At 38.4% G+C, this 24,093-nt stretch overlaps 1 protein-coding gene across 1 annotated transcript in view; it reads right to left on the bottom strand.

Annotated features, from left to right (window-relative positions):
- gfra4b (GDNF family receptor alpha 4b) overlaps positions 1 to 22,607 on the bottom strand; it is a 33,736-nt gene extending 11,129 nt beyond the window's left edge. Inside the window, exon 1 of the mRNA XM_088431471.1 lies at positions 22,264 to 22,607. Coding sequence (XP_088287597.1) covers positions 22,264 to 22,306 — 43 coding nt within the window. The 5' untranslated portion in view covers positions 22,307 to 22,607. The remainder of the gene's footprint in view (positions 1 to 22,263) is intronic.
- Positions 22,608 to 24,093: the final 1,486 nt, after the last annotated feature.

The raw sequence follows: 24,093 nt of genomic DNA, 5'->3' as shown, positions 1-24,093 counted from the left end.
AAGTACTACCATCATGACCAACATTAAAATACTATAGCATAGTAGGAGTGTAGTACGCTCAAGCATTCATCAAAAAATCCAGAGAGCAATTTTATTCTCTCGAAAGCCACTGTATCATGCAAAGTTTGAACATTAACACTTGCCCAAATTATACCTCTGCTAACCCAATTAGAACTCAGCTGGAAACGCTTTGATGGAGAGCATGTTTCCTTTTGACTTCTGATTTGATTAAGAAAAACACACTCTCTCCCTGTAAAGTTACTGCTACATACTTAACTCTTGTTGACTTTACTAGCCCTAATTTTTCTTCCCAGTCTGATGTCAAGACAGACTTAACATAAGTTGAACCACAAGCTATTTTCACACTGTTGCCGTTTTTTGCGTTTTTTGTTCATTTTTTGCACCCCATTTCTAAATGTCAAATGTTTGACAATGTATGCTTATGATAGAAAAGACTGAGATCGAATTTCTCGATTTGCTTGCAACAGCTTGAGTTCAGCTTGTGAAATTCTGCACTCGTAATGCATGCAAGATATGCAAGATATTCTATAAGCTGATACGACTTTTTATAGAATTCAAATGTTCAGTCAGTTCATCTGTTTTCTTCTGTTTATCTCATTCGAGGTCATGGGTGAGCTGGAGCCTATTTCAGCTGACTTTTGTGGATAATTTAGGACAATGTGGAATCTTCTTTCAACCGTGCGTGCTTTTTAGATGTAGCAAGTACGTGGGAGCGGGGGGAGAATGCACTGCAACCTACGGTGGCCCTGAAGTGCAAATGAAAAAAAACAACCGCTTGCAGAACGCTACAAATTTAGGCAACTATCCAAAGAAAAAGAAAAACAAATGCAAACACAAAAAAGCACCAATCACAAAAACTGAATAGAAGCAAAATTCCACCTTATGTGCAAAAAAAAAAAGGATACAGTCCCAGAAATGACGGAGACAACTAAAAAACAAACAAACAAAAAAAACGAGGCACTCATTATTTGGTCACATGTTTTTGTCAGTGCATTTTCAGCATTTTTCATTTCATTTCGATGTATTTTTTGTTGGCTGTTTTTTGTTCAAAGTTTGCTTCCATTTCGTTTTTTCATGTTTTTGTACAACAGTTTCTTACGTGTTTCCATTTTTTTTTTTTTTTTTGCAGTTTGCCTCATTCCTTTATTATAGCACTCTGCCGGTTGCATACATTTTCCCCATTGACCGACCACCTCTAGAAAGAAGCTCCAGTACCTGATAAAAAAAAAAAAAGCCAGGCAAGCATATAGGTAACATGCTAACTCACCACAGAAAAGAACGTACTAACCTCCTTTTTAAAACAAAACGGCAATTAAATGCAAAATTTTTTTTTTTCCCACTGCCTCATTTTAATTTCATGAAAGTTGTGATCTTTAACACACTCCCTCTTTTGTTCTCTTGCCTCTATGCATTTTACGGGGATGATTAGAAGAAGAAAGTAGCTTCTATTAGTTTTATGAGTTTTCTGTGTCATAGTCCAGCGCATGACCTCTAATCGTAAGTCTCAGACATCTGCCTCCATAAAACCTCTTCATCACTTTTTATGCACCACAGATAAATCTGGGACAAAATTCTCAAACTCGTTGCAAGGCTGGCCAACATCACACATTCGGGCGAGCGTGCTGTAAGCTCTCATTTTCGCTTCATTACACAACAGCAGAACCCTTCGAATAGAGCTCTGAGAATGTAGTGGTGTGTATGCGTGTGTTTTCTCCGCAGCTACGCATGTCATTTTGTCCTGCGTGGCACACAAGCCGGCATCGTCAGCATCCATTATGAATGCAAAGGGATAAGTTGATTTGACATTTCCAATAAGCCCATCTTGATGTAGCGGCAGTTTTAGCCAATTAACCATGTCAGTAATCAATGCGTTCCGAGGCTCAGTTAAGTCCTCACTTTGCCTGCCACATAAATCACAGGCGGATTAGCTGATCAGTTACCCGTGCACGCTGGCTAAATGGGCCACTGCAGGACAGATAAAATGGAAAATGAAATGTAATGAGGCCGACTGGAGTGGAGGCGTTGCTCCCTCTCCTACCAACGATCGTAGGCTCTTCCAAGTTTTGGAAATAGATTTTATGTCTGGACTAACGGGAGTATCCTGGGCTTGTCAACGTGAAGCTACTTGAGGGACAATCGCTTCTCTGCAGAGGTTCCTGCTTCTGGAAGCTCGCGTGTCACAATATGACGACACGAACCTTGACGTATACAGTATAATAATTAAAAAAAGTAGTGGGAATTGTGCATTAGTGTGTCATTTCAGGATGAACCGAAGCTTCATTATGATCTTACAGTGCTTGAACTTAATTTGACCTCTGGTAAGCATTAGTCACTATTCTCTGTGACAAAATGACAAAATTCACTGTTTACAATGCCAGTCGCCATGTATAGGGCTGGGTTGGTACAGATACCATGGATCGGGATCAAGCCGAAATGTGGCCTTATTTAGAGGTATGGGACCTCACAGAAACAGATGATACGAGAATCAGTCGCTGTCTTGGCACGGATTTATGATAATGAATTAGAAATGACAAATTATTGAGTTCAAATGAATAAAAATTCTATATTGAGGGCAGGAGCATGTGGGTTCGCTTTTGGCTCCGGTTTTCCTGAGTGGAGATTGCACGTTCTCCCGCTGCCTGCGTGGGTTTTCTCCGGTGCTCCAGTTTCCTCCCATATTCCTAAAATAAGCATGATTGATATAGTGGACTTTAAATTGTCCTGTGAACTCTGGAAATTCTCCTGAGATGTGTTTGTGAGTGTAAATGGTTGTTTTGGTCTCAAAGTGCCCTTTGCTTTGTCATTCGATTGAAATTTTGTGGTATTGGTACTTGGTATCCATGACTGCTCAGGAGTGCAGTACTTGTACTAGTGTCAGTCTGAAAAAAATGGGGCTAAACATCCCTAGTTATGTAGATCATTGTTTCTCAATCCTTTTTCAATGATTTACCCACAGTAAGAAGCCAAGTGTCCCCTAACCTCAAAGCAGCAACAAGTTACTTTATGTTCCAATTCATCTGCTCTTAATTTAAAAATGCACTGTTGCTGTCACAGCATAAAAAAAAAAGAAATTGGATTTGCAGATACCTGCAGCATTTATGTTCAAATCTCACATAATTCCTGTTTTTGTCCCATTACTTTTGACTTGATGCAGCTACTTGTAAAAAAAAAATGACTTGAATTTGGCTCTCATGTGACTGGTAGCGTGCATTTGAGTCCATCTGTCTGTGCTGTTTGATGAAGAAACACGGACTGAAGATGTAAACTGCCACAGTAAATTTTCACGCTTGTCGCTAGCTGCCAGCTGCCTTATGCTCATCACTTTTGATCAAGAGGTAGAATGTTTTGTTTGTCATGTTTATAGTCATTCGTGTTGTTAATTGCATCAAGACAGATTCCAGTCTCAAAAAGTAACTCAAATTCTGTGCAGTCCCCAAGTCATAAAAGTGATATGTAACAAATTGTGAAAAAAATGTGATCTGATGAGTCCCCTTTTGAATCTTGTCCGTTTTCATAATATTGCCATTAGAAAAAAAACTGGCCATTAATATTCAACTTTAAAGTCAGACTCAAAAAGTAAATTGATACATTCTGAAATATTTGATTTTGAGCACACAAAGTGAGCTATTTCTGACATCAAAGACGCGCAGATTGATTTTGCGACAGCAACTATTGAAAGTGAAATACTGTCACTTGGCTCACACATCAAACACATGCTGCATTCAAGAACCAGCAGGAAAAAAAAAAAATAGCCTCATTTAGCTTCAAAGTCCTGAAGAGTCACAGTCACACTTGGATCACAATGTGCTTAAAATGCAAAACACAGTTTTTTTGTTTTTTTTTTAATCTGCAGTTTGGCTTGATATCTGTCCAGTAACTTTCATTATTTAAGAGCTCAGATCCTTCACACTATGCAGTCGAGTTTACATTTCTAAAACGTGCAACGTACACAGTAAATGAAATCATGCTGACCATTACACCCTTCTTCTTGTTCTTATCTGCTAGAATCTCACTTAAAAGAAAACCCACAATTCAATTGTGAAAATCCTCAACCAAAACAATACCGCGCATCGTCAGTCACGTTAGATTTTATCATCATCGAGGTGTCAAATTAGTTATGCGTTAGAGCCTTCGACATTCATTGCTTAGGCAAACCCAGAGAAAATCGAAGATGATCAAATTTTACCTGAACTTGGATAGTAAACACAGAAAATTGATTGCTTGAAAAGTCTGTCTCGTTTGGGCTCTCTGAAGCACCTGAGGCTTACATCATTGGCAAGCTGGAATAAGTTTTCAACTTTTAACTACTTGCTGACGCACACAGGGAAATACGAGCCAACTGAAGACGCTCTGCATATTTTGTTTTGATTGAACGCTACAGACATACAGTAAGTAATGGCAGACCATTTTCTCCCTGCAAAATTGGTCAGGCACTGTCTCCTCATACATTCAAATGGTGTCTTCCCTGCATATGACGATGCTCAGACGCGATATGATAAAGAAGCAGAGACACACACAAAGCTACGCTGATGCTTAATGGAGAGGTAATGTGTTGCTGTGTCGCTTGCGGTTCCGAGGAGACAGGAAGCCTCCTGGAAATGGTGAATCCATAAATACGGAAGCTTAACCGATGTCCACATAAGCGCACGGCTAAATGCAACGCAGAGGACTCCTGTATAAATAGCAGCATGTGTCCAATCGGGGGGGAGTCAACAGCTGTATGCTGTATACATTCAATGATTGAGGGAAAACGACCGTAACAACTAGCACAGGGTGTGCATCATTCGGAGCACTGGCAATAATGACTCAAACAGGAAATCAACAGCTCACTACCTTCTGTGCTTTGAATGTATGGTAGCCTTCTTTTCTCTGTTTTATTTTTTCAAGAAAGAATTGCTTCATTCTCCCTACTTTTACAATTAAAGTGAAATTAACATTGGTTTATGCAGTACTATAAACCAGTAGTTCACAAGCGGGCGCGCAAGTACAGCATATCAAATTTGAGGCTTTTTAATGCAATATCTAGAAAATTACATCATTTTCTTTTCAGATTAAGAGCAAATAAATAGGAATATGAAGAAATGTATTGCTAAATTGTGCTATAGTGACTCTTGTCCCTTTATATTTTTTAAGTCTTATAATGACTCATTTTTGAGCAGACAAGCCAGAATGTACACACATGATGTTACGCAATCTATCTTCTGGAGCGGCTGAATAAAATACATCTAGAGATACCTCTTCCAGTGTAAGTTCCAAAGTTTAATAAATCAGACAAGGATGGCGTAGAACCTTGTTTTAAGTTTCTTTTTTTGCACTGGTGAAGAGGCACTTGACTGAAAAAAATATTCCACAGGGGTGCATCACTGCTTCAGATAAAAAAGTGTAGCTAGCTTCATCTCCTCACAAGCACATTATCATATAGTTCCCATCAGGTCACGTCAATTCTCTATGAATGTACTACAGATTTGATTGGGCTCAAAAAATCTTTTAACTTTACAATGGGTGTCACATTAAAAGATTAATTGTGATCAATTGATTACAGTCATAGTTAAAGTGCTATACTGTTTAATCGCAGTAATCTTATTTTTAATCTCTAAATTTATGCTTCCTGTATGATGATTGAATCTATTTTTATGCATCGGACTTATTATGTGTGTGTTGTTGATAAGAAAAAGCTTGCTTACAACAAAATCTGAGAACATTTGATCTCTTGACAGCACTAACTTTTATCTTATAATAATTGAATCATCAATCTGACATGTGTCACGTCAAATAATCAATCACCCAGATAAAGACAAATTGTGATTGTACATATATTGGATGTGAAATATTTTCCAGTTTGGTGGAACTGCCAAACTTCCATCTCAATGGTTTTGATTGGAAGACCCCCTTGGGACTTTACTAATCTACACTAACACGGCACTTAAATCATAATTAATATATCACTTTGTTGCGTTCAGTATAAAAGGCTAAGGAACATAAATTTCAGAATGACCTTTTACAGCTCTTTTTTTTTTTTTTTTTGCAGGATCTCAGTATTAGAGAGCCTGTGGTGCCGCCAGCTGTGTCTGTCGCTCAAACACAAAGAAAAACAAGGGGGGAACATTCCCATAACATTACTGATACTTAATAACAAAGTCATCATCTTGGACTTACTGATTAATCTTCCAGCATGCATTTCGACGTTGCTATCTGCTGGCAGCGTTATGCTGCAGACACAATGAGATGCTACATGAATCATGTGAGCCTCCATCACCATAAAGACGAAGAACATGGCAAAATCCATAGTGTGCTTTATTACCGCGCCGTAAATCCGCGAGCATTTGCTTTGTTTTTCAATTTTATGGATCCAGATGTGCGCAAAACTGGCCATGTGCGACAAGTGCGTCTGTTTTGGAGGCTTACGTTATTTAAATGCCTTTCATGGCCTCCTTGAGGACGCCATCGCTTTAGATCTCACTTTGATTTTGTGTCACAGGGATGTTGAATCCTTGTCATCGCTCATCCGCGGTGCTTGCGAGTTTTCAATGATACAGAAAAATGGGCAATGTGGGTTAGTGTGCCTCGACTCTGGAGCGGAGGAGTTCATTAGAAGGGGACCCAGGGTAGCTCAGTTACAACGTTTATTGGGGTTTCTTTTGCTATTTGAAAGCCTGAGAGAAGAGGGCTCTCAGGGAACAGAGCCTGAAAAGAACATGAGCTCTCAAGTGTAAGAACAACCTGTCCACCCCTACTCAAGCAAATTCCACCAAGCATTTAACGAGAGCTTTGGACCTATAAGGATTCGGTTCTCATCGAGAACGGCTACAAATAATGAGGGCGGGCACATGGTAGTCGTTTCTGAGTTATTTTTGAGGGTTGAACTTGAATGTTATAGTTGAGAAGCTGCCTCGGTTGAAATCCTTTCACTGAGACCTACTTATACCATCTCAATGGAGTTTGCAAGTTATATCTGTTAAAAAGGAATTGTCAACACAATATCAATAGCTCTCAGCAAAGGTGTGCTGAATGACGCAAGGCCATATTATATTACAAAGCAAAGGTTGTTAGAATCGGATGATTTTAAATGTGGCCTTCTTGTCTTGTTTTTTGTTACTCCTGTCTTTCTACCTCTGCCATTGAAGAAAGTATTTCTATAATATCGACAGGAGCGCCTCAACTTGGGCTCTGAAAGACTGAAGGCCATTGATGTTATAAGTGAAGCCTGTCATTTTTATTCCTGCTTTTTGTAAATCATGACTAGCTTTCAAACTGGCAACAAAGAAGGTGTTGCCACAAAATGTTAAGATAACAAATGTGCGAAAAGATTGAACAACTTAAATGTTTTAAATGACGGAGGCCAGTGACTTCATAACACATTGCAGAGGGTGGTCGGTCCGTCATGGATTTGTTCAGAAATTTCCTGTAATACTAATTTTGGGGGGGATATGGATGCACTACAACTTTTTTTTTCCTGGCAGCAAAGTTGGTACATTACAGTGAAATCTCAGTTTTCATGATTAATTCTATCAAAAACGTCTGTATAAAGCTGAACTGTGGGAAATCTGAAGCAATAATGTTTCCCATTGAAAATGCGTAATATACAGTTAACTGTATACAAGGGGGAAGAGGAAAGCCATTTTACAAGGGCCGTCACAATGTAATCTTTTTAAAATCGATTTCATGCACACTCACATCATTGTAGGTCTCTGTACATAACCTACTTACGGTTCATACTTGTGCTCTGCTACTTTTGTGTTGTTTATACCTATGTTATATGCTAATTATTTTCTGATGGCATCTGTGTTAATACCAAAGTAAGAGTTTCATTGTGTGGGGAAACTTGTTTCCACTCTGTGCACATGACAATGAACAATTTTGATCCTGAATCCTATTGAATATTCAGTCAAATAATTCAGCTGCCCCTCATGTAACCCACCCTGCTTAATCATGTCTTTAAAGTTACTCATATACAATGTTTGAAATATTCAACGAGTAAACTAAAGAGTGGAGCTGCCTGTTAAAATCAACGAGGTCAATAACCTCCTGTTCATCTTCTTGCGCTGCTCCTTCTTCTTGACGAGCCGACTGGGCCTGCTTCGTGCTTGACAGCCCTCTCTAATTTGAACACCTAGAACTGAGCCACTGAAGGTTATATTCTCAAATAATCCAGCGCGCTTTTCTAGCAAATATTTTTTGCCAACTCCTTTTTAAAATTGAATTACTCGATTGATTGTCTTTTTTTCCCAGCTCTTCATTTTACTATTTCTTTCTTGAATTATACGGTGTTTCTTATTACCTTTTTTTTAATCAAATGGCTAGCTAGCAGTTGAAACCCGCAATCATATTGCATAAACGTTTTTTAACAAACTGGAGGGCGTCTTCCACAATGCGAGCTTTGGTTAACAACTCAAGTAAATGACAAGGGCCGCAGGCGGCTAAACTTGCACACTTTACACGTAAAGGTAACCGCCAGTTAAATGTCAGGCCTTCAAAATAAAAGCATTAAATGCCGTTTTCCTCTCCCCTTGTTTCCACAGGAAGAATCATGTCTTAGACAGACTTATTAATACGGTTTAAAACATGAATATAAAATAAGTAGACAAATGAGCCGTTAGGAGATTAGCACATTCTTGTTTTATTGCTTGACGGCTGTAATTGTCAGGGAGCATGCTGCCCTCAAGGGGTTACATAAATGAAATGCAAAACGCTAGCCTGTTTGAAAGTACTTCACGTCAACGGATCCTCCACCGGGCGAAATGTTAAGTGATTCACTTTAGAGAAGTGTCTTTTCTATCACAGATGTTCTCATTAATGTTAACATTTTGGTAGGCCAGGAAACGTGTGGGTGCTCGAGAGGAATAACTTATGCTCCAAAACCGCTCATTTATAGTTCAAAACTTTTGTGAAACTTTTTGCTGGCCTCACATTGAATTGAAGCAAATACAGTGCAGATGCCAGTGACAACCAGGGATTAACATATGACAGGCGGCTCACGAACGGCTGCAACACGGTTCCTATGGGCACTGAGCAGACTCGTTACATGTGTCCTTTCAGTGTGAAAGGAGCTTTTAGACTGGAGAACAAGAAGAAATCAGACATTGAGAGGAAAAGTAATGTGGTGAAGCAGACTGTATAATTTCCTCTCGAACAATACACTTAAGCTGCACTATTAGCCCTGTGTGCTGCTGCAATCATACTGTGTGGTACATTACAATTTGTATGATAATCACACTGAAGTTCTCCCATGACTCTTAAGTCATCTAAAGGCAGCTCATGTATGCGGTGCCCAACGGTGTCTACTTTTCTCTTTTATTACCAATACAGTACATATGAATAGCCTTGTCACTCAAACTTAGTCATGGCGAAGCAGTGAAAGTCTGCTAGCATAATACTATATGGGAAATAAACCATAAAGTACTTACAGTCAACTATAGACCTCACCGTTAAATAGTTAACATTTGACTTTATTTTGGAAGAGTACAATCACAAACTCCACAAGCTTTGTTTGGCGAAAGTCGGATTTCGCGATTACAACCCTTTAACCAAGAGGTATTTGAATAGATGTGCAGCAATGTGTTTACACAGGCAGTTAAGAAAATATTACGAGTGAATAGAATAAAAAAATGAATAATATTACTGCAATACTGCACTATAAAAAGTTATGCTTTTCTGACATTCTGTGCAATTTCTGGCCAGTTAATATCTTTTTGGGGCAGCTAAAATTACTCGCTGATTTTCAGGAATAAACGGTTGGTCTGTCCCTGCATTTCTTTGACACCAATTACCACTTTCCTGTTATTGTGGGCTTTGACACCATCTAGTGGTTAGAGAAATATCATAAAACTGTCAAAAGAGGAGGATAGTTTCCAAAGGGGAAAAACACCAAGAGTTGAACTTGTAAACAGTTGAATAGGCAAATCATAAGTTCAATAAATGAGCCAAAAAATATTTGTTGCTTTCTCGTCATTCAATGGTATACATAAAACATTTTACGTTTAAAGGCATTCATCTTGTTAGTTCTGTTTTTGTTTTTTGTAAACATTCACAGTTTTGTTGATTTGAGCAGTAGGATTTATTAAAGAGTCGCTATCTTCCCTATGTCTCCACGGCGTGCCGGTTTTACACTCATTCATGCCAAAAAAACATCAGTGTTGTGATGACCCTTCGTTTGGCACAAAGAAAACATATGCTGTTTTCATGAACCCAAACAGCTGTTTCTTCCCTTTCTCTCATAAGACATGTACAAAACTACTGAGGCACATAATTCCAAGCAGCAGGTTGATCTGCCAGAATGAAAAAAAACGAAGTCCATTACATCTGGCTGTGAGATATGTAAATCTTTTTTTTTACAGCAAATCATCAAAATAATGAAATAAAACATCAATGCTTTTTGGACCTAGATAGCTAGCCGGCTTTGAATGGAAATTGTTCATACGATTAATGAGCCGAACATTAAAAAAAAACCAGACCATAACATAGTCTCAATTAGTGGGCTCCATAAATGCATACATCATTTATATCGTTTTTCATTGCTAACTACAAACACGCGGCTTTGGTTGAGGTTTTCTTTTTTTTTATCAGGTAAAAAAAGGCAGGTCAAGGTGTTGATCATTTTTCTGTGAACAACGCACCTTGATTTGATCCGAATTTGAATCTTCTGTGACTGTGCAGCATATGCAAACCAGTCTGTGGTTTTATTTATGACCTCCATAAAAAAACAGACAATGAACTGTTTAACACCAAATTTTTATGTTATATAGGGAGTGGTGGATTGTTTGACCATCAGGACAACTGTGTACTGTATATGCAGTATGTGGGTTTTAATGGTTAAATATCATATCAGTGCTTGTTTTCTTTCTTTTTATGATATACTGTACATACATCATATGTTTTATAATAGCTGTGAAATAGATCAGGCGTTGGAATTTGTCAGTGAAGCTAAAATTTGATTTCCAATCAGCGAAAAATGTTTTCTTTCTTTCTTTCTTTCTTTCTTTCTTTCTTTCTTTCTTTCTTTCTTTCTTTCTTTCTTTCTTTCTTTCTTTCTTTCTTTCTTTCTATCTATCTATCTATCTATCTATCTATCTATCTATCTATCTATCTATCTATCTATCTATCTATCTATCCATCTATAAAATAAATATTGCATTCTCCATGTATTGTGCATCACAAAATATATTCTAGTGCACAACTTGTAAATGGTATTTTTTTCATTAAGGGGTTAGAATGTATGGAAATATAGAGCTGCCAATATAAAGTTGGCTAATATATATATATATATATATATATATATATATATATATATATATATATATATATATATATATATATATATATATATATATATATATATATATATATGTATGTAATTTCCACTCCTAGTTCCACAGAACGTTGAAGCAAAATACCCTGTAAAATTTCGCTTCCAAGTCTGTTCAAACAAGTGCATTTGAAATGATTTGAAAATACATTCAAACACATTTCAAAAGACATTCTATAATTCTATATACGTAGGAAGCCCCACACTTATATTATATTATATTATTATTATATTACCTTATATTATGATTGAGTACAAATAAAAGACAAATTAAAAATGTAATTTCTGTCCATGTTTTTATGATCCTGAGAGTGTGAACTTGTCAAATTTGCAGGTCTTCACAGATCATTCTGCTCCAAACTTGTTGATTCCTGTCTGAATAAATGTGGGTATTAGTCTTCATCAATATAAATCTCATTGCATAAATAGTTGAAAATCCCCAGGAAGTGTGTGCCTCTATTGTGTGTTGATTCTTGTCAAGGGAACACATCCACAACAATGTTGTTCTGGTTTCACAGTGATCACTCACACCAAGCTGTCGAATCCTTCGTGGCATTTCCCTGCTCCAATTAATTAGAGGCTTAATAAGCGTTCTGAGGGGGATGCAACTTGTATCAGCGGGCGGGTGACAGAGCCAAAGGCTTCTTTGCGCAAATGAGGCAAAATTCTTGCCACTGCGGCTTTTAATGAGAAGCCAGAAGTATCCCTGTGTCAAACAAAGTTCCTGTTCCCGTGAGTTTGTGGACACACACAAAGAAAATAGTTACAAAAACAGATACAGCTCCAAAAAATTTAGACATATAAACTTCTCAGTTTTTGTTTTGTTTTTTTCTTCTGTGGAACATCTTGTCTTTCTGTCTGTCATGGAACTCCTTCTAAATTGCAGCAGTCTGCTGTTTATAGGAATTGCTTTTGAAGTGCCTTTACACTTTACTGACTGTAATTCTAGTTAATAAGTACAATTTAATAAGCTTTGATAGGACATTTAAAGCAATCAAACATGGTTTAACGGTCAGTCTATATTGCAGATTTTTATCTATCGTTGGTGGATCCTGAACGCAACCACCCCATGGATTAATGACTTACAGTACGCTGTTTTACTGGGCTCGTGTAACCCCTTTTACACTGCTTGTAAAAGTAGAATGGGAACAATGAAGTTGATCAGGCAATATTCCACCTTCAGAAATACTGATCAAAGCCTTAAAAGTGTCAGGACAGGGCTGTAGGCAGGTATCCTGGAATGGAGGTGAGAACTTCTGCATTTGGTCATTGTCACCCCGCAAGTTTTCCATCTTATTCTATAGAATTTGAGTGCTGTGTTTCTTTTTTTCCAAATCCCCAAAAGCTCTTCAAAAACACTGATCAACGTCTATATGTTCCCCAACAGACAAATAAAACAGAGAGTTATAGGGATTTTTTTTAAATACTCAAAAGCTAAATCAAGGTGCACGTCCTGCCTTAGAGTTTAATTTGAGTAAATGAAATAATTATGTTTCGCCTCGTATGTACATTCTGCTTCTGTTTCTTTGTAAAAGAGCAAGATGATGATGCAATTCTTCATTATCTCCTTATAAAATTGGCTCAAGATGCTGAGAGAAGTTTTAATAATCACAGTTCGCCAAGATTCAAAAGTAAGACAGAACTTGCGAGTGCCAATTTGTCGGCTGCGCCTGAGCGATTAATCTTGGCGTGGTGAACGGAGGTGGCATCCTCCCCCCTGCATCAAGCAGATGTTGTAAATCCACTCCAGCTCTCACAGACAGGTGCCCTCCAGCCACTCTTCTTTTTTTTCCCTCTTCTTCTTCTTCTTTTGTCTGCTGCCTCAGTAATGGCACATTTCCTTTCCCCGAACGCTGAGGGAATGAAGCGGCACGCCGTCAAGCTTCTATCATCTCCTCATTACAAGGTTATACAGTCCAAGATAGTTGACCAATCATCTAAGAGGGGGGGATTTTTTTAACCATAATGTTTGAGGGTCGGCGTAAGTGTTTGCAGATGCAGGAGGTGAATGAATGCACAACGGCAGGAACCCGAGCTGATTGTCAATTGGTGTGCAAAGTCTGGCATTTGGGACCGGCAGTTTATTTTTCATTGTTTATTCTAAAAATATATGTCAATTGCAGGGCACACACAGACCAACAACCATTCACGCACCCAATCACACTTTAGTGTGTCCGATACACCTTCCACGCATATTTTCGGAGTGTGGGAGGAAGCCGGATCGTCTGGAGAGATCCCACGCTGGCTTTGAGAGAACATGCAAACTCCACACAGGATGGCCGAAGCCAGGTGGATTTGAACTCGGGTTCCTTAAATGCGAGGCGGACCTGCGGATCACTGTTCCACTGAGTCACCCTGGATCAAGTTCTTATGCTATGTAAATGTATGCATGATCTATCAATGGTCTTCTCCTTTAAGTCAATCTGTCCTCTCATTAAATGTGACTGATTCATTAGGATAGAACACTCCCTAGGGATGGCCTCTTCCTCTCAGCCAGCTCCTCCTCTAAGTTCAAGTTATCGCACAAAGAAATCTAACTTTTTTTTTCTTTAACAGAAATAGTATAAAGCCGAACCCCAATCGTCAGTATGACAGATTGTTAGGATGCGGTGTTTCTCTTTGCTGTCAGGTTCCATCACATGCAATTGAGGCAAGACAAATGACCTGTCAGGGTTTGTGAGCTTCTGGTCATGCGGCCGTTTCCCGCATTCGCCATTTCCATAACGCAACAATAATTCAATCTATTTCACGCAAACCAGCATTTCCAGACATTCCTTTTGATTGCAGCCACACGCGCCTTTTGCTGATTTGATTAACAGAAGAATTCCTCCTGGGCATAAGAGACGGAAAATTAATTTCTGTTGAAAAAGTGTTTGCAGCTGCCCTAATGTAGGTTCCGGCTTGATAAGGAACTATTGCATTATCTCGGCTGAAGCTCACTGGTATTTACTTGTCTGTGCATGTAAACTAACACAGCAACTTCAATACAGTTGGAGGCCACAATTACTTTTTAATGAAATAACATTAATAATGCAGCATGTACCCATATCACATAGTGCTTTTGCTGGCCTCATTCATCCTGACTGTCATGAAATCTGCGCAACGAACAAAGGCAGCCGCATCCGTCGTCGAGCAAACGGACGGCCGAGACGGCTGTATTGTGTACGTTTCAAGATTGTTTACGCTTTAGTCTTGTGTTGCACAGCACGCGTGACAAAGCTTTGATAACATATAGCAAGGCAGTGTAATGGGCTAATGTTTATGGCAGATTTAAATTTGAGGCTGTAAAAGCCAGTTTGTCCTATCACTGCAGGAATAGTAAAGCTGTAAACTTGGCAATTGTACAGCATCTGTAAAGAAAAGCAGCTTTATTTAAGTTTAAAAAACAACAACTGATTGTTTTTCATTCAGTCGATGAGAGATGTTTTTCATTTGACTTGCTGGGATCAAATTTCAGATGGATGCGTACAATTTACAACCTCCTCTTTCATGGAAGAGGCTTATTGATTTTCATTGATACTGGGTATGAATGGGCAGCACTGCTAATATCGGGTAGGGGTTTCTCCATGTACTCCACTCTGGTCCCACATACCACAAAATGCTTCTTCTTGTTTGTCGGCACACCCTGCGACTGACTGTTGTACAGTCCAGGGACTAACTACGAGTGACTCCAGTTACTCTCGACCTCAGGCTGCAGCTAGCAGGTATTTTTGATTTGGATTTCCTACAGAAAATTCTAATTGAATATTTAGAATTTGAATAAAATTGGATAAATAGATTTTTTTTTTTTTTTTTTTGCTTGGTGAAAAACCATTATAAACACAGAAGACCAATCAACATATTTCCAATGAATCCAAAGGGATAGTGTGTAAGCTTTTTCATTACGGACAGCAGGAGGTGCTGCAAGTGCCGCATTTACCATTTACCATCCGTAGCTATAACAAACATGGCCGCCTCTGGAGAAGTGCCAACCCCCATTTAATATAATTTAATGACAACTAGACCTATGATTATATTTGATACTGTTGCTCATTAAGAACGCATTTATTTGCAAGTTTATGAAATGTGTAATCATTTAATGTATTCCTTTTTAATGAAAAACAGTCCAAATCTTACACACTGTCTCTTTAAGAGTGATCTCTCTAGAAGTATATTCTCGCCCTGTAAATTTTGGTCTGCGAGATGAATTTGGCAGCTAAAACAGCATAGTTGAGTCAGAATGGTTTGTTAAAAAGTCATCCATAGGAACCGGAACCCTGCCAGGCTGTGAGACTCGACGTGTTGTCATTTACATCTATCATGCCAGCCTGTATTAGAGGACTCGAGCTATCATCTTGTTAGTGGCTAACTTATGCTAGAAGGCAGCTATAATGACACATCACGTGATACTGCTGTATGTCAATGTGAGCATAATTATGTCTTCACACTCTAAATTGGCAAATGAATGTGATTTCAGAACAACTTTGTGTTATTTGTTTTGGGAGTCATGAACGACAGTGGAAAGACTCGTCAAGTTGTCAACTCAAAACAACTTCAAAATAAAAATGGACCAAGGCATTCATGCCCATTTCTTATTTGGTGAACTGAGGTTTATTTTGAAGTCGGCCTTCTCATCATGCTTACAGTTTGTTTTATCATCATGCAGAGCATTAATGCTGCCTTCAGACCGAATACGGCAAAACAAGCGACTCGTTTCTATTGCCTTCAATGCCCATTAGGGGACACGAAGTTACTGTGCCAAGATGGTGATAGTTTAGCATTAACAGCACATTATTTAGTACCAGTATTAACCACTTAATTATGACATTGAAACCTTTTTTGTCTGTCAGATGAGCTTTGCCGCAAAGCGAGAGACACACAATGCAAAAAAAAAAAAAAATGAAGGTGCCATAGGAGAAATAAAGATTGGTTTGCATAACATTCCAGAAAACCAGAAAAAGTAAAAGTTCTAATCAGTTCTCTTCTTTCCTAATTCACTGTAAACAGCACAAATAAGAAATACCCCTGGCCCCTCCCCCCCGCCCTCCCACACCACCACCACCACCGTCGCAATAACACCCGGCGACAAACATGAGCATGGCGAAACGATTTTGTGCATTCAGTCTGAACGCTGCATAACAATAGTTGCCGTGATTGACTTGACAAATTATTTTTCGGCAAGAATAAAATGCCTCGAGGTGTTTTTGTTATCTCCAATTACTCAAGGGCTTGTTATCGCTCCTCCTCAACCCTAATGAAAAAATAAGTTAAAATAAATGATCGGCTGTATAGAGGCAATCGATAATAGTTCCAATGGTCACACTTACATTTTTATTTGGTAAATGACAGTGCCCTTTGTCCATTTATATTGTGGTTATTAATGTCAATTTAGCAAGTTGGCATCATAATGTTACAAACATTATGGTTTCCAACAATCCAAAATAGTGTTTCATTACATTCTAGTGGGGAAAAAAAAAAAGAAAATAAAAATGAGTGGTCATAGGTACCAGTAGGTCCTACTGTGCAATGAAAATTCTCATTTCACACTCAGCTAACCTGGGGAAGGAAGAATGTCCTTGGACCTTTTGTCAGACCCCCTCTCAAGAATTCCCTTCCATCTATCATCATGAAAATCCACTTAGATGTAACAGTGTCCAGGAAAGAAGTGAAGCGCCAGCTTCCTCTGCAAAGAGGTTAGACCTGCCTGTCTGGAACAGTTTTTCTTAGTGGCAAGAATCCGAGATAATGAGCTTCAGTTTCCCTCGATTTCACAAAAGTCTTTTTTTTAGGAGAAGCCATCTTTTGTCTCGGAGCTTAGTGATCAAGATCAATGTGTGCAGTGCCTTATGGAATTGGTTTATGTGATGGTACCCAACGAGCGATATCGCCTATTTCCATAAAGATATGATATGAAGCAAAATAGAATTAGGTATCATTCATACTGATAACGGAAGTTATTCTTACTCACTGATAAGACATGTTGACTAAAGGAAGACAAAATTGTTATTGTGCATGGAGTTTACTGAGGTGAGGTTCAGGTCTCTTCAAAATGTTTCACTTTATTAACTAAATCACAGGGCAAAATTATTTTATACAACGAAATGTTCTAATAATGACACTTTGATATTACTATGACTATCAGAAATTAAGTGGGCTGCAACTGATTATTTTAATTGATTGATCGATTGATTGGGTTTTTTTTTTCGATTAATAGATGAACTGGATTTTTAAATATCATGATTTAATTCGGAACGTCTTTATTAAAACCTGGGATATTTCCTCAGCTTGATAGCACAGATAATAAAAAAATAATATATATACAGTATATATATATATATATATATATATATATATATATATATATATATATATATATATATATATATATATATATATATATAATTTTTTAACTGGCTTTGTCAAACATTGGGAAATAGACGAAAATATTTATAATTGTTTTCCAAACTAAAAGTAGATGACTGTGAATATCACATTTTGTTTTAATGCAATGATAATCCGTCCACTTCCATAGATGACGAAGTAAATTTGAGAATCTTTACTGGAGACACGTTGACCCTCAGACGATTTTGACAATTTCATGCCTCTAAATTGATCATCAAAAACATTTATCAATTATATTATTGATTTTTTGTCCATAAAATACCATTTCTTACCAAGATCTTTTTTATGCAACAACACTGACGAATTGACACTTCCATACAGTTTAAAATAGCATAACTGTGAATTCACAGTCCTTCTCCGAATAACATACACGCAGCAATTAATGTCTAAATTGCGGGCAACAAAAGCCATTAGACCCTTGAGTCAAAGTGTCCAAATTGACAGTAATGGCCGTTTATTGGGAAATTTTGATGGAGCATGTCCTTTCCTTCTCTTTCTAGTAAATTTACATAATGTAAATAAGTATCATTTTCTGCGTTGTAAACAATAAAAAAATAGATCATAGCATTTTTACAGAAACGTAAAAGGTGTACTCTCTTTTGTGAGATAATGTTCTTTGTACCTCCCTATCATTTATTGCTCATTTTATTCCAAAATGTCCATCACGCTGCAATAAATGGAGGTACTTGACAGTAATAATCAGGATGTGACATGCTTTGCATCAATGAGCGTCACTCTGGTTCCCAACTTTACGTAGTGATTGAAGCCATTACCTCGGCAAGGCGATTATGCCAGCCGTTGAATAATGACACCGTGAAAGGTCAGAGCAGCGAAACGGACATCGAGAGAATGCGTCCCCTTCTGCAGACTTTGCAGCCTTAATAATTGAATACTTTTTAAGGGCTCGGACTGGAGAAGCGAGCCGCTCCAAGCAGAGGAAGATTTCCGTCTCGAAAGCTTTTAACTCCTCAGAAGCACAACAAGTGAGTGAATGTTACCAAGCTACCGTGTATTGACAGATAGAATGTTCATATCCTTAATAGAGCTTCAGTTCCTGCTCGTCATACGTTCATAAGGCCCTCGTGGTCTAATAATCAGCAACATTAAAAGTCCGGTAAAGAGACCAGATACAGTACTAAAAGGACGGATGTTTGCGTGTTATAGCTGTTTGTTTCAATTTTGCAATTTATTAAAAGGGACAAGGGAACTTTTTAAATTCCTTTTATACAAATAGATGGGAATCTCTGAAGTGGCTGCCTGCCACTCTACCAAGGACGGTAGAACTCCTCTGCAACATAATTATGTTTGTTTGCAGCCGGATATTTTTCACAGGAGGGGACTTTTCATTATAGCAAATCTATGTCTCGGAGGTAAACATAAAAAATGTGTTGCACAATCTATGATTTGGCTGAAGTTAAAAACAAAACCATCCAACCAGCCTACTTTGAAAACAAAGAAATTGCCAAAACTACTATAAGCATTCATTTTCATACTTACATCAATTCCTTGCATAATGTCTTTCACATGGCTTCATCCATCTTTCATCTTATTACTTTTATCTTGTGTTCAAGTGTTAAGCTTGACAGGACCTCCGCGCGGCTTCAGAATGACATTATTTTGGAAACCCCTCCGCATGTAGTCCATGCAGGCCAGATTTTCCGTAACGCGTATCTTCCGGAATTTCTGTTCGAGCAGAAAACATTTCAGACCAACTATTGCTTGGAAGTTTGCCGGGACAAACACCTGTATAATTGGGATACATTGACATTGACTTTCTGCCACCAAATTGTCACATCTCCAACAACACCCCTGTATAGGCACGCCCATCTTGGTAAGTCCGCCGGCATTTGCGCCTCACCGCATATGCGCAGTCTACAAAAATAGACCCTCCAATGACAAATTTGGCTTTGCCAGTGAGGAAACATTTTCATGTCAGAATCCCACAACATTACATTAAATTCCTCACTAATCTCATATTGCAGAAGTGTATTAGGTGTTATATAATCTCTTGGCTGAACACATTTTTTATGGAGCTAAATAGTGATGACAAGGCACAAAAGAGGTTAAAAATACACCTAAAATGTACATTTATGATCCTGTCATACCATTACGATGCCGCCTGCCTCAAGTGTAATTCATGACAAATGCCTTGAAGGAGGTCAAGCCAATATGCTTGCTAATGGCACGCGCTGCAGTACTTATCTATCACCATTACAGATACAGGTCACATCCCACAATGTCGAAGCCATAAAGTCAAAAAATACAGTTTGGCTCAACCTGGGCACTGAGCCACCCTATGAACAGTTGGGTCAAAAATAACCCAACAAGAATGGACCAACACATTTAGGTTTTTTTTATTTCATCCAAAAAGCTTGGTTAAATGAAAATAAGCAAAAACCAAATGTTTTGACTGCTAACATATATATTATGTTACAAAACAAATTGACATCAACCACAGAAGGAAGTTTTGGTTTTGTTTGAAAGTGATCAGTTGGAACAGCAGCGGTGTAAAATTAGCCATTTATTTCCTATGAGACTGCCTTTGAAAAGTAATCAAGAACTCTCACCGGCCTATAGGGGGCAGTTGAGTCCTGCTAACTGCTAATGCTGCTTGCCGCTGCTAGTATTGCTAGGCATGTTGAAGCTACCGCTAATTCCTGAGAACAAGTGCTATATAATGCAATGTCAGTGTAATTGTTTCATTTAAGCATCCTTCATTAGCATAATTTGCATGTGATTTGGGGATAACATATCGTTGTTGAAATCTGTAATGAGTCAAGTCAGCCGTTTCGCCCATTCGCTCTCGGGATCTACATCAAAATACAAGTGTACCAACCCATTAATGTCCATGTTTTGTTTTGCGATATTGCTGAGATTATTTTATTCAACAGCTCCAGAAATATCACGTAACATGTTCTGCTGGAAAATTGCTTCACTAATGAGAAATGTGCAGCCCAATGAAACTTGATCAAATAACGACACAAAGTTTTGCAAAGGTGTCATGACAACACAATTTAGCAATAAATTGCTTCATGTTGAAAATAATTTGCTCGTAATTTTAAAAGAAAATTGTAATGTGCCTTTCACAACACTCCAGAATTGGCTACCACTGTACAGCAGCTATAATCATTCTATACAGTAAGAATGTTGTTTACCATGGAGCATACAAATGTGTGCAGATTGATTCCTGATGCAACTGACCGTATGGACAACTCCATAACTGTATCATTTACTCTATCTGCGTTACCTTCATCAGACTGATCCATGCAGCACTGTGATTTGCCAGTCTCCGCTGAGGGATGCGGCTTATTTAATGGTGAAGTGCATGAAGTGACCCAGTGTTCTTAATCATGGTTAAAAAAAAAGTCCTTTACATGCCAAATGGAAATATTGACAATGTAACAGTCTTTTTTCCTCATCAGAGGTTCTGATGGGATTTGGTTGTGAATTACCTACTTTTGCCATTTCACTCTCAAGATCGCCAGGGAACTTCTTATCTAACCTAAAATAATCACACACCCTACGGTTTGCGCTTAATTCCGGATAATTTACAGCTTCTGTGTGGATTTGTCAACGCGTGCGCCGGTGCACATTTATCACGCCGATAACATCAAAGCTCGCCTCGCACACTGCTCGCCGGGGGATCTACTTCATTTTTCATAACGGCCACGGCAACAGTAATGCAGCTTGAACTCTCCGTCCCGCGCAATGCAGGAGCTGACCCTCCACTTGATCAATGTCGCTACTTGGGGAACTCCCACACTTTGAGTTCCAGTCAACTTGGATGCAAAACCAGCACAATTATTTTGATTTGTGATGTGACTTGTTTACCAATCGACTTTGTCTTTTCACCGCTAATTGATTGAGGCAAATAATCACATCATAGTCATAATGTCTCAATAAGGGGTGACGTTCCAACATCAATCTGCGAATGTATTCGCTTGCCCCATGACATCATTGGCACAGTGTCACTCAGCTAGTTTACGCTTCGATTGTGGGGAAAAAGATACATAAATGTTTAACATATTGACATTTAGGTTAAATGAGAGTTTTGGAACAGCCTCTTTGCGTTTTTGTTTTTTTTGCACATGTGGCCCAGGTGCCTCAGGTTGCCCACCCCTGCCTGCATTAGTGGCTTATCTTCCCAAATGCATGCACATGTGGCTTGCTCTTTAATTATTTTTAGCATGTACGACATGGACACACTTCCCAGGATATGAGAGACACTATTGTGCCTCCCCTTAAAAACAAAATCAATAGTGCGCCTTCTTTCAATTACACGGAGAGCAGGTGTCACTTTAATGCTGCACGGGGATTGTTTACCGGAATAAACAGCTCAGCAAAGCATAAATAATTACCACTGGGTAATAACAATAAAACGGAGGGAGTCGATCGAAGCACTTGCAACTCATAATGCAGCAAGTGAAAATACAAAGCTCAAACAAGAAAAGATAAATATAAGTCACAAATTAAAATGAATAAAAAGTTAAGAGTTACAAACGCTTATTTATTCCCCTGGCAGCCCAATGAAAGTAATTTGATTGACTCAGTCCACTTACCGTAAGTTGTGAGATGGAGGAGATAAAGCCCCCACAGGTCCATTTCTCTGCGCCAAAAGATGATTTTCTCCCCTTTCTTTGGAATAATAAACACGTGGGAACTTTCACCTTGAACCGCGCAGTTTATGCGAAAAGACGTGGGAATCCAAATACGCGCATTATTAATGATAATATTATTGCTGTTTGGAAAATGCGATGTAATCTCCCCGAAGCCGTCAAGTCTTCGTTCGGTCGCCTTTTAAGGCGGTGCGATCCCATCAGTTGATCCCGCACCGTGACTGCTGGTTGCGCATTTGGAGCCGCACGTTTGAATGATGAGTGGAAGTTCCTCCGCGCGCCTTCTGCTCCACAGTGTGTGCGTGTGTGTTTGTTGTGTGTGTGGGGGAGTGGGAGTGGGAGAGGGAGTGAGAGTGGAGAAGCTGAGGCGGGACAAGTCGCTCTGAAGAAGATGAAAATGGAAGAAAATGAGGGTTTCTGTCCACTGGTCACAACATTAGGTACACCTACTTTTCGGTGACATCCAGCAAACACAGATAATTGGTCTCATTGCCGCTTGCAGTCATGTTCAAATACGGTTCTTAATGTTCCGATTTTTGGAAGCGCCTTTGTTGATCATTTCAGTGAGAGCATCTTTATACAGAGAAACATTTTAGGGGAGGAAACATGCCGTGTCATTCAACGCAAAACCCGCAGTTTAATATATTGTCATGCGGGATGACGTCAGCATGAGACTTCAGCTCAGTGAGTATCTGACGCAGGTGTGGGTGAAGGCTGAAGTGTCATGTTTTATTTTTAAAATGAACAGATGGTGGACCAGGTCATTTAGAGACAAGGTAAAAAAAAAAAAAAAAAAAGGAAAAGGGAGTAAATTGAAGATGTGTATTTAGAGTACAGTATTTAAAATAATAAACTCTAAAATAATAATAATAATACATTTGCAACTACACTGTTTATTTTTTATTTGTTTAAGATTGTCTTGTACGAGATGACATCTGTTTGAGCAAAACAACACAGATATCACGGTTCAAATTGACCAAGATGTAGATTCGGTCTTTTTATTTTGTTCATTTTTATGCTGTTTGGATTTTTTTACTCAACTGTTTATAAAGTTCAGTGTAACTCATCTTCTTTTGGCTGTTTTACGATCAATAGTTAGAAACTCAAAAATGAAAAATCACAATTTCTTGCAGTAAGGAAATTTACATCTTTGGTTGCATATGGGTGTGTTTTTAAAATTATGTCTTATTGTCCGTTGTTGTCTTGTTGTTTTTGCTCACGTCTTGTAAATGCAGTTTGAACCTTAGACTTGCTTTGTCCTTTTACTGCACGACTGCACGTTACTGTTGAAACCCAGAACAGGGAACAGTTTTCAGAGGTAAAATGAACATTGTTAATTTTAATATTCAAGTTCTAGTTGGTTCTCCTTTGGTGCTATATATTATTGGTCAAGGGTAAATTTGGGGTAAAATCATTCAGAAAAGGTATTAAATGGTCCACCATTTGAATTTTTCTTTGAAACAAAGCAAATAGCGACGCATGGATATGTTGAGGATTATTGAGATAGTGTTCCCATACTATTATGCCTCAGGAGCCTTCAAAGCTCAGCGGCTTTACTTTCAACTGTGGTTTACTTTGTATTTGAATTTTTAAAAATGGTACATGGTTTTACAACTAAACATTTCTTTCCTTCCACATTGTGGTACTCATGTTTTGCTTTTTTTGCAGGTAAAATAATGATTCCTTAATTTGGCTCACAAGACTAAATTTCGCACGGATTTTGCTGCTTTATAAAGAAAAGGCTTCGAAAAGCTCAATAGAGAAATGCTGACT

The sequence above is a fragment of the Hippichthys cyanospilos genome, chromosome 13, assembly GCF_059441005.1.
Source record: "Hippichthys cyanospilos isolate Australia breed blue-spotted pipefish chromosome 13, RoL_Hcya_1.0, whole genome shotgun sequence".
In the NCBI taxonomy this organism is placed as follows: Eukaryota; Metazoa; Chordata; class Actinopteri; order Syngnathiformes; family Syngnathidae; genus Hippichthys; species Hippichthys cyanospilos.
This window is presented reverse-complemented; position numbering and strand designations above follow the sequence as displayed.